This window comes from Ammospiza nelsoni, chromosome 2, assembly GCF_027579445.1.
Source record: "Ammospiza nelsoni isolate bAmmNel1 chromosome 2, bAmmNel1.pri, whole genome shotgun sequence".
Taxonomy (NCBI): Eukaryota; Metazoa; Chordata; class Aves; order Passeriformes; family Passerellidae; genus Ammospiza; species Ammospiza nelsoni.
The window spans coordinates 48525157-48537532 of NC_080634.1; the positions used below are offsets into that span (position 1 = coordinate 48525157).

At 35.8% G+C, this 12376-nt stretch overlaps 1 protein-coding gene across 4 annotated transcripts in view; it reads left to right on the forward strand.

Moving 5' to 3' along the window:
- Window positions 1-12376, forward strand: part of SGCG (sarcoglycan gamma) — a 105972-nt gene that overhangs the window by 82143 nt on the left and 11453 nt on the right. For all 4 annotated transcript variants that reach the window (XM_059493683.1, XM_059493685.1, XM_059493682.1 and 1 more), the window contains one exon: window positions 1522-1594. In XM_059493683.1, the coding sequence (XP_059349666.1) occupies window positions 1522-1594 (73 nt within the window). The remainder of the gene's footprint in view (window positions 1-1521; window positions 1595-12376) is intronic.

Sequence of the window (12376 nt, forward strand, 5' to 3'; positions counted from 1 at the left end):
GCCAGTTTGCAATTTACAGAAAAATTAATCTATTTAAATTTATAAGAATATCAACAGCTAAATAAAATGTAAATTCAAGCTTAGTAAATCAATGATTGCTCAAAGTGGTAAAGTGATTTAATATGGTAATTCTTGTATCTTGTGTTCTTCTCTTCCATCAAGGAGATTTCATTCTAGGAAATCAGGATTTCAGCTAAAACTCTTTTCAAAAAGCATCACATTTTATGCCTTCTCAGGACGTCCTGAGAGTTTTCCAGCAATCCTCATGAAGAGACAGTCTTCCTATCAGTTATCTCAGCAATGTATTAATTTTAACGTTTTTTCTTGATTTCACTTCTTTTCTTTTTACCATGCTCTCTGAGGTTGCCCCAACCAATTTTTAATTCTCTTTTTCCCTTTATACCACATTTAATACACATTTATACAATCTACACCATACCTTTTAATCTTCCATTGCCATTCTCTGTCTAGACAGAGCCCAAATCCCTAACACAGGGATTTCTACAGCTCAGAATTCTTTCCAGAGGGTAATGGCATAAAGAGCAGCCAGACAAACCACCTGGACTAATATCCTATTAAAACATATTGCCTTGCTACATATTCACCTGGAAAGTGCTCAGGTATATGAATCCTCAAAGCCAGAGATCTCTCAACCTAAGACCTCTCCAGTTTTTGATGAGTACATTCAAAAAGCCAAGGCACAGAAGTTGAGAGGCTCCACCCTTGCTGTAGGTGGTGGTGTTCAGCTGCTTTTCTTGCGCTGCCTCTGTTGCTGAGGGGCTTTTGTCCTACGTCAGCTGATTTCCTGATCCTAGTGGAGCTTAGGTGGAAGGTGGTCACTGGGTTGGTGACACTGAAATAATGCTAATACTCAGGAGAGCAGAAATTGAAGTCTCCTTGGAAGATTTTCAGGTGCAACAGAGACCTGAGCAGGCTCCTGGTGAGGCTGGGTGCCGACTGTTTCTTCCTCTTTGGAATGAAACTACACATATATCAAGGTGTAAACTATCTGATCCCATAGTCATTAACATCTTGCTTGCAGAAACACCATTTCATATTCAGCAAGTCTGCCTGTAAATAGGGGAGAATCTTTGATAAAGCTATATGACAGAAATTGTGATATGCATGGAGCAGTCTAAAATGAATATGATTATTTAGGACTGTAGCATTTGCAAAGATTTTGTATGGGTTTAATTATCTCTATTGACTATATTGAAAGTTACATTGTATAAATCTTATTTATTTATTTTATTTCTGTAAGTAGTTTAAAATTTATCTGTCTTCAGACCATTTTAATACTTTAAAGCTGTACATTTACATTACTTCTATATTGTATTTGTCCAACCAATACTGCAATGGTAATAACATAGCTGTATTTTAATTGTCTTTTAATTCTTAACATGTGTTCTCTTGATGTCCAACATCGAAATGGCCATATTAAAAAAACCACTCTTGCTATTTTTGTGTTATATTTGAGGTATTACATTATAATGTTTTTTCATCTTTTGCTTTTTTTTGCAGGGCCTGAAGGGGCACTTTTTGAACATTCTGTAGAAACACCACTTGTGAAAGCAGAAGCTTTTAAACAGCTTAGGTAAGAATTTAGACATAAATCTAATAAGTAAATACTATTTTCTATAAATATTCACATTTTTTGAACACATGATTTTCAACACAGAATTGCTAATAACTTTTTTTCTGGGGTCTGTGACAAGTTATTATTTTGAAGGAAAATTATACATATTGTTCCTCAATTTTGAATTATACTATGAATTGTTTGTTGCTGATGGTGAATATATTTAAAAACCCTGTGGAAAAATTTTCTGTAAACTTCTATTTTGCAGTTTTGAAAGACTTTGAAATATGACTTTTTCTACTTAGTTACAATATAAGTTGCTTGTCTGCAGTAGGTCATCAACCTGTAATTAGTCAAGGTTTTTGAAAACTAGTATCTGAGGAAGCAGACTAAGAAGAAAAGTTTGTAAATGCATGAAGCTCTAATGTATGAAGGGAATTAAAAATTGGTTGGGGTAACTTCAGACACGATGGTGAAAAGAAGTGAAATCAAGAAAAAACCATCAAAAATTACTAAAAAGCAGTTTGGGCTGAGAAAATCATAATTAAGTACTTTGTATGTTTCAGAGCTCCTTAATTCAAGGATAGCCTTTTTTTTGCATTAATCTATTTAGTTTTGAGTATCCCAAATTAGTTTATAATATGCTGGTTATGATGAGGTAATAAAGTCAAATTATATTCTCTTCATGAACATGTTATCTTTCATTTATATGCCAGTTCAAAGAAGGGTTTGAAATGAAACAGGATGTCTTTAACAATTGGATTTCTGTCCTTTCATACCTTGGCAGTTTGCTTCTTTTTTGTCGTAATTTCTCTTTTTAGTTTTCCTCTCCAATAGGGATAACTACTGGAGAGTAGTGGAGGCTGATGAAAGCTTTCAAAAACACTGTCTGTATCTTGTTGATTCAATTTTCAAATTGAGAATGACAAATGAGACAGAGAGACTGTTAAGATAATTATTTTGATTATCTCATTTGTATTTAAGATTTACTTTACCTTGTGCTTGCATTTGAAGACATTTATGATTTCAAGGCATAATTTTAACATATTGATGTCCACTTTCAAAAATGTGTTTCTTCTGTTATGGTAGAATTTGGAAGTGAGAGACTTTGACCAATATTCTGCATTTTAAGCGTACATTGTCTGGTTTTGTAGGAAGTGGATTCATTCTGTTGTAAATTTGACATTTTCTGTGATTATCTCAACTTCAGTGAAGTAGGAAATCAAATTTCTTAATTGCAAAATCAAGAAGCTCTCTGCAAATTTTGATTGGATATGTATCTATTATTTTCCGTGGTTGTTACATTGCTTCAAATTCATGATCAATTAATATTTTAATAGGGTTAATATAGTTATACTCTACATCTGTTATAAACTGTTACATTATAAGTTCTTATTTGCACTTTTGTTTAACAACAATTGCAATGTTCCTGACTATATACAACTATTGTTAGTATAATTTTTCTGCCTCTTTTTCAAATAGGATAACAGTAGGAAGGAAAACACTGAGCTTAATTCAAAGTTCCTGAAGTTCTCCTCCATGAATGAATTTACCTCTTTAGTGTTTGTCAACTATAAACAACTATTTTGATCTGGAATGTTGCTATTTGTTAGCAGAGCTCAAATGTAATACATAAAATCCCACTCAGTTCTGTCTTGAATTAACTTAAAATAGGGGGAAGTACAGACTTCTCCAGAATTAACAGAAGTTTGCTAGTAATTATTGTGATGTCTGGGAACTAGTGACATGGCCACTGACACACTTGTGACTGTATTTGACATGAATCCAGAGCTGCTAAACACCTGTGCTAGAAACTGAGTTAGCTTAACCCTAAGAAAACTGATTTTGTGGGCATGAGGCTGTGCAATGCATGCACCACTCACTTGTGCCAGCATAGAATAGCTTGGGCTGGAAGGGACCTTAAAGGTCATCAAGGTCCAACCCTTCCTGCCATGGGCACCTCCCACCAGACCAGAGTCCCACCCAGCCTGGCCTTGGACACCTCCACCATCCACAGCTTCTCTGGGCATCCTATTCCAGTGACCTACTATCCTCACAGCAAAGAAGTTTTCCCCAGTATCTAATCTAAATCTTTCCTCCTTGCTCTATCACTTCATGCCCTTGTAAAATATCCCTCTTTTCTCTCCTCTCCTGGTAGGCCTTTACCAGAGAAGTTCAGGATGCCTCAGTCCTTTAATTTATTTTCTTTTTCTGTCATAATCAGTGTCAAGTTTGAAAGCAGAGATGGCAATAATTTCATATTTTCATGAAGGGATTCTGGGAAGGTTTAAGAAGGAAATGTGCTGGTCTGCAGTGCAGATGGTAAATGAAGATGTAGGCAGAGAAGACCATTTTGTCAAGCTGGAGAAAGGTTACTTTCAAGGGTAACCTTAAATGTCAGCATAAGCAAAATTCATGCATCCTGTTGTGAAGGAGTTCAGACAAATTTACCAAGAATATTTATATAATGCTTCACAAATAATCTGTTTCATTCCACACGGTTAAATACAGGTACCTACCCACTGTAGGTAGTACTTCAATATGAAAATTTAAAATGCAGTTTTAAGTATGACTTTCCTATTTCAGATTTGAAGATGCTTCCTTTCCAGATTAGTGTAGTGAGCACAGAGTTATAGTTAATATAATATATTTGCTTACCTTTAGCCTTATCTCCACACTTTCACCATCTATTAATCTTCTGCTATTTTTCCTTTATTTTTCCTTCCGTGGTTGTGCTATGCCATGTGAATGTGATATGCTGAATGAATGTGTTATAAGGTGCCATGGTCTGCAGCATTAAATGTGGGGAGCAGTGTTTTGAGAAACCCTATCCACTACAAATGGAGTTGCAGGTTTCAAGGAGATGACTGGAAAGCTGTTAATGCTTGTAATTTTTCAGCTCGTGTCATATGAATGGGGACCACATTCTTTCTCTGTCATTCAGATTTAGAGTAGGATTTCAAACAAAGCTGATACAAATGGCCTCTGAATTATACATTCTGCTGGCTTTCTTGTCCAAATGCGGAATTTCAAGATAGACTGCTTTTTTGGAAACAAAGAGATGTGTGTGTTAGAACAAACGTGTCTTTTTATAGCTAACTTATTGAGATAGAGCAGTGCAATTATACTGTGGTCAGTGACTGTCTTTTCATTTGCAATTTGAAGGAAAATTATAGAGTCCTTTTCAGTCTAAAAGATACGATTTTTGACTCACTCATAAAGAAAAAGAGCTGTGCTCGCACTTACTTCCAATTGGTAGGAAGAATTAAAACAACAAAACCTACATTTCAAGATTGTAGTTTTCCTAAGTTTAAAATAGCATTGCCTACTTTTTAATTCCTTTAAAGGACTTCCTATATCTAAGTAAGATCCATAGTTTTCATTTACAAAATTTGTTAAGACTTTGGGGCCAGGTGGACACCTAAAGACGGGGCCTTGCATGTAAGAAGCATCCAACAGACATCTCAAAGACGTGTTGAGAGTCACCAGGGAGGTTTGGATATATCCAGGAAATGTCCTTCCCTGACAAATACCGTTGAGGAGGCACCTGGTTGAAAACAGCCAATTGTCATAGGGAGAACAGAAATATGTCTGTGATTGCTATGATCCAGCTCTTTATTCCTGCCAAGCTATTTTATAGTCTTTTCCATGGCTCTTTGTGAGGGCTTGGACTTTGGTATGTATTTGGCACCTTGAGAACTTGCCTCAGTCAGGTCTCCTGGTGCTTCCTAAGAATTTATTTAGCTGATACCTAGAACTGGATCACAGCAAAGATTTAATGGAAAACAGAGATTTAACATCTTCCTTACCAGAAACACCTGAATTTAAACAGAATTAGGAAAGCTCATGTTCAGACACATACGTTGTGACCTAAAATGTAGGTCAAAAATCTGTAACAGCAACTACTGGAACTAGAACTAGATGCCGTAGACAGAGACATTTATAACAGTTGCCTATATGCCATCTTTTCCCCAGGTTCCATGTTAAGCACTGAAAATAGCCTCCTCTGATATTATCCTGAGTTTCATGTCAGCACACATACCTTTTTATATCCCTTGTTATCAAATAATATTCTCTGTGAAAACTGGTGTCTAATTTTAGACGTTTTTCCAGTCTGATGCTAACATACTTTTCTGATAACTTAAAACAGCTTAGAATAATATTTAGCCTATTCCTGCATTCCTCCTAAATTTTTGTATCCTTGAATAACATGGAGTTCATACATAGTTTTGTCATTTTTTTACCATTTGCTTCTTGTGGTCTACATGGCTTTTGGTTTTCTAAGGGAAAACAGTGGATCAGCAAAACTCTTTAAATCTCAAAACAATGTTTCTGAGCTGAGCATTTGCATTTCCCAAACTTAAAAAAATGTGCTTACAAATGTGGCATTTTTCCATTTATCATCTAACTGTATACTATGAATAATGAATATAACGCTTACAAATTAGTACTATCTTTGTTCTCATATTTGCTGTGTATGGCTGTCTGACTGCCAACAACTGTGCCTTCTGAGCACAAATCTTGTGGGAAATCACTTTTAGTACACTCAGCTTGTGGTATTCAGACTGTCTTTTAACTGAGGGTTTACATCCAAGTTCAGAATGATCCACATCATTCCACTATTCTTGATTTTGGGAAGCTGTATAGCAGGAATGATATCACTGTTCCAGAGAGCCAACTTTTGCAGAGTATGATTATAAATTTATAGAGAGCGATATATGTTACCAGAATATGGGTATATTTAATGGTTTATGGGTATATACTGAAAATATTTCAATATTCCCCAGGGAAACTGATGTATTCTAAACAAATGTTTCATATTGGTATTAAATAAAACTTCAAATGTGTAACTAAGGAAGCATTATTTTATATTTAACTGAAATATCTGTCCAACACTTAAAAGCATAAAAATATATATATACAGGTATGTGACTGACATGTTACAGAATTTTGATAATTTGAATGCCAATTGTATGGTTTCTAGGTATCTGGTTAGGCTAGATTACTGTACTAATGGTAGACTTTTCCCTGTCTATATATTCATAATTGACATACACCCTTTAATATTACATCTGTTCTGTGGCATCCAATAACTACTGATGTAGTTACGGTTTCTGCTTCTCTCAGATTCTTTCTGAAGTCGTATTTTTAACCTTTCCAGTCCCCATTGATATTATTTTTTCCTTTTGCAATTGAAGTATTTGCTATGGTTGAACTATGTAATAAGAGGGAAAGCTGGAAACTGAATTTGTGGAGTTTTATGGATGTATGAGTAAGAATTATGAAGGAAATGTAGAGAAATGTATAGAAGGCAACCAGGGGAAAAGCATTTGCCAAATAATTGTTTAATCATATTTGTAATACTAATGCTTGCATGCTAATTGCTTAAAAATACATTCTAACCAATTGATGTAAAGTCATTTTGATTTGCATTCATTATGAAAATCAAAAGCCCAGTCAGTCTGAAGAGAATGAATTACATAATAGAAAGTAGGAATAAGGTTATGATTCAGTGTTTGCAAGGCACCTCTGCTCCATGACTAGTGAGATATTTCTACTGCAGTGTGATTTTATGAGCCCTGGCTTTAATTTGATGGATATAAATTTGCATTCATATACTTTTTGTAATCAGGTTAACTAAAACCACCATAAAATATCTATTTTGGAAGCTTTAAAGAATTTATTTCCATTCATCTGATGGACTCAAATGTGTAAAAAGGTGTCGTTTAGAAGGATTGGATAGTACAGGGCATCAAGTTGATTATCTTTTCAGAAGCATTTCTGACTTGGATATTTTAAAAAAACTCTTTTAGCAAAGTCTTGTGTATTACATCACATCTGGTTGTCTTGTAAGTAGTGATTTTTCCTGTAAATGTTAGTGAAAAGAATTTTGCAAGCACTGTCATAAATAACTTTCACTTCCTCCAGTCCCAGGGCTGATGTCTTTCCTAAAGCCTCAGTTTCTCAGAGATGTCACTCAACACATTAAAACCAATAAAAGTTGTTGCTGCTGTAGAAACAGAAACATGGGGCAGTCATTTAAGTATTTTCCATGGCTGCTTGTGTCAGTAGCACAAAGAGCAAAGCTGTGATGATTAATGCACCTGTTGAACTGGGTCCCTGACAATGTCAGACTGCTCAGTGAGTTTGCTACGGTGAACTTGTCACCAATGATTACAGCATATCCCACCAGAGCACAAACCACTGTGAAAACTTTGATAGTGATTGTCACAGTTTTAGACACCACCTTGCAGGTGACCACCTGGAGCCCTGTTTGTAAGCCTGATTGTGCTGTCGCTGGTCTAAGCTGTAATACTGAGTTGAGCAGATCGTACCTTACATTATCTTTCACCTACATACATTTCTGCACATATATCTAGAGACCTGAGGAGGAGGCAGGAAGCAGGAGACACCCACCATAAGGAGGTGGGTGTGGGAAACACTGGGAGAAGAAAAGGGAGCGTTTCCTGCTAAGAGAAGCTTTTCCAAGATGCATTGCACATGTACACCATCGCTACTCACTCTTCCCCCTCTCCCTTGGACTGTGTGCAGAGTTGTGATACTTCAGTTGTGAGGAGTCTGATGACAGTGTGGCACATTCAGCCACTGTACTAACAATCACAAGAAGGAAAGGGCATGACCTGCTTTTCAGCAAAGCCTCTTCACTTGAGTGTTTGTTTTCATGAAGAACATGTGGACATTATAAACAGCATTTACTGAAGAACTCCAGTTACTTGAAATCTTGCTATGTTTCAGCATATTAATAAAAAATTGCTTGGGAATCATATAAAAGAAAGGCATGGCAAATTTCAGCCTGGAAGGTAATTTTATGAAACTACTCATAAGGAAAATGCCAACCCCATTTTTTACAACAATGATGCAAGTGCTGTTATTATATGAGATTAAAATTTTATAATACAAGACATTATTTTATAATATTATTAAAGTAATTTGAAAAAGATAGCTGTGCTGGAAACATCTGTTATGTGCCAGATTTAATCACATTCAGTGGGGCCTTGGTCATTTTTAATTACCTGGAGAGTCAGCATATCATAAAATTGAGGTCATCACAGAGACCTCTTTTGAATTAGCTCTTACCACTCTTCATCACAACTGTCAGTCTTGAAAGAGGCTTCTATTTTAATCATGTCTTAGTCTTATCTTTAGTCTTCATTCCTTCAGCGACTCTGCATTGAGTGACAGTAGGCAAACAGGAAAAAACACCTCAATATTTAAAATGGATGGAGAACTAATAAACAAATAAGTACACTGCGATAATCATATCTGCTGTGTTTTGGAATACATTATAAATGTTGTTTTAAATTGCTTTTAGAGCCTTTTCAAAGTGCCATTAAAACTGGGAACTGTTTTGTTCTTTTTTTAAGAGAACATGTAAATGCATTTGTCCTATAACTTTGAGCACTTCTTTTATGTGGCTTACATTAAAAAAAAGTTCTGTTAACCAAAACCTTGGGAGCTGGAAACATCTGATATTCAAATCTGGCTTTGTAATTGTGCTTATGCACAGAGATTCCCCCCTAAGCTGTAAACAGTGTTAGTGCCTGCTGTGCTTATGCTGAACAATTCCCTTGAATCCAAAATCTCATAACTGAGCTTTACTGGAATCATCTGCTGCCACGCATTTCAGATTTACAACATAAATACTCAACTAACTTGGAATGTGTTTTATTTCAAGAAATAAAACTATGCTAAGAATGTTTATATAAATTTAAAAAAAACATGCTAAAGAAAACGCCAGCTGACACCTTCAAGAGCAGCAGAAACTCCCAATATTTAAGAATGGCACCCCAAAAGAATGCAGGGCTTTGGGGTTCTGCCCTTGATCATTATCCTCGATCATTTTTAGCATAAGTCAAAATGAGCTTAAAAAATCCCAGTAGATTTATTTATTTAAAAATCAGCGGTGCTTCCTATGCATATGGAGTAGTGCTAAAAAGTGAGCACCTACAAAAACCCCTTCATCTGCATTTGCCTAACATTTTTGCTGATTCTAAATTGTTTCTTCATTGTTCATGCATGTGATTTAGCTGATGGTTCAGCACACACTCCTGGTTACCATTCATCTCTTACATATTTAGGCTGCATTCATGTGACTGAGTCCAAAGCTAGAGGACCTCTGTGTTCCCAGAATAAGCAGATGCATCTCAGATGTCCATCCAGGTATAGAATACTCCTCTCTCTGCCAGCAAAATCATTCATTCATTCGTTCACTGAAGTGGAAAGGGATCCTCCCACAAGCCACCCACACAGAAATTAACATTCCTGGAGCATGGCCCCAGGGGTTTACAACTGTTTGGGTAGATGTTCAGGTGGAGTCGATTAAATTTATTTGGACATCTAGGTGCAGATACCTGTACTGCATCTCATCACTTTTGGTGGAAGGCAACAGGTATTGTGAGGGCATTTTACAGAGATATCTAAAACAGAGCAGATTATTTATGCTCTAGCAGTACTTCTTTCCTTCTGTTAATTTTGAAGGAATGGGGGATCAATGGCATTTCTTTAGGAATTCTACACTTGCCAACTACACCATGTTTGGTTAATGTCTGAGGAAATCAAAATTCATCATAAGAAATCAGGCACTGCGCTGGGAAATGTTCAAGTTGCAGAATAAAGCTTTCCACTTGGAACCTAGTATTTCATAAATTCATCTAAATTGCTAATCATGGTTTATATAACCATGTGACTAGGATTAGAAATGGCTGCCAGTTATTGGTTCTTGTTTGATATCAGGCATGAGGTAATGAGTCCTTCCAAGCTAATCATTAGCTTGGAATGCTATGACTTTTTCTTTTCAGGAAAGTCATGACAACATCATATTTACCTAAAAGAAGTATCCTTTCTTAGTTGGTAAAAATCCATGGTTGTCTTGTACTCACTAAAAACTTGGAGAATTTCAAATAGTCTAAGTGTTTTCCTTGCTATCAAGTTTCTGAATATCTTCTTCCTTCAAAACCTTCTCTATATCTTCTGCATCAAATTCAGATTTCTTTTTTATACCAGTCTTGATAACTGTGCATCCCATGTATCTACATTTATATTTATTATCTCCTACAGTTCTTCCCTTGGCTCCTGTAATTCTTGTTTTGAACATTTTTCTGGTTTTCTGTCCTACACTGCACACTCATCTCCAATGTCCTCCTTTAACTGACTTATTTCTTAAAGCTTATGATTATTCAAATATGTATCAGAAAAATAGCACAATCTCTCTTTTCTTCTAATCTGAAGTCATCAGATTGCCCACAGTCTGAAACACAACAGAATAAGACAGCCTTATATTGTTAGTGCTTTTCTGTTATGGAGTCCTTAGCACAGACGTCATCAGAGGAACACAATCCAGGTTGATTTCCTGGGTCCTGCATCTCTGATGTTGGAATATGTAAAAGTTGGACACCCTGATGCAGCACTGGGGCACATAACAGACTTGCCTCCAAATCCAAGATCTTGGAGCTATAAGCTTATATTAAGTCCATGGATAAAATTATTTAAATATAGGCATAAATAAGGATAAATGGATTAATTTATCTACAGAAAATTAAACATACACTAGAATCTGATTAATTATGATTTTATTTTCTCACAGTGATTGTCTTAACATAAAAAGCGTAAAGAATCTAAGATCCATTACTGCCATTGCTCAATATTTCAAAAGGTCATTACAAGATTGTTTTAGCTTTAGATTGTTTTAGCATTACCTATAGGTTGCTTATTTGAGCTTAATAAGTATTTGTGATCTGATTTCTTTGTTTCTCCATTCCATGATTTTGTAATTTCACAGTGACTCCCCTTCACCCCAGCCAAGCTCAGTAAGCCCAGCTGTGTTGTGTATGATGAAAACTCCTTCCCAAGAGTTAGAAGAATGGAAAATATGAAAGTGGTTCAGTGAGTTTTTTTTTACCCTCCAGATATGAGAGCTCAGCCCTAAAATGGTTGAGTAATGAATGGTTGAGTAATGCTCCTAGGCCTTACCAAGAGAGGCCTCTGGGAGGGGAGTCTAATAAACATGAAAGGAAGGATCCTGCAGCAGTATCATACATGCCATACAGAAGGCCTGAACTGCAATTAGTAATGACTTGCTTGTGTTTCATGACTGTCTTTGTGCATGAATGTGATTGTCCGGTGAAAGAAGATTACCAAGAAAAGCAGAGCCTACTACAGCATTTTGTAGTTATTTCAGGGTACTTCTGCTGTTATGAAAGTATTTGGGATGTTTCAGAAAATAGACATTTCTGTCTCTTTTCAGAGGTCAGAGGTGTTACAAGCTGCCAGTAAAGCACAGCACATTTTGAGCCATCCCCAAATGATTGGAGGCAAAATGATGGACCTTCCAAAATGACATTTTCATTAGTGCATTTAAGCAATAAACAGAAAAACAAAAAAAAAAAGAGGTTACTTTTAAAATCAAATTAGAACAGATTGCTCTATCATTTTATAGTCTTTAAGTTACAACATCGGATCACTGAAGATTTTCTTTTTAAAGCTTCAGAATTCCTGGAAAAATTAGGTGCTTTATGAACAGCTTATATTCTAGCCAAATATTTTTTCTCTAATGGAGTTTCTGTGTACATATACTTGCCTCTAAACAGATATTTTCATAGTATGTTTCTCTGAATTCACTTGTACCCTATGTGTTTTCTTACAGTGTTATCAGACATCTTCTCTCTATTTTCACAAGAGACTGGTGATTTTTTTTATTACGGGCACAAAACCTTTATTTGAGCTAATAGTTTTGGCATGGTTAAGTTGAAAGCACAGTTTTAATATTAAGCTGTATCTCAT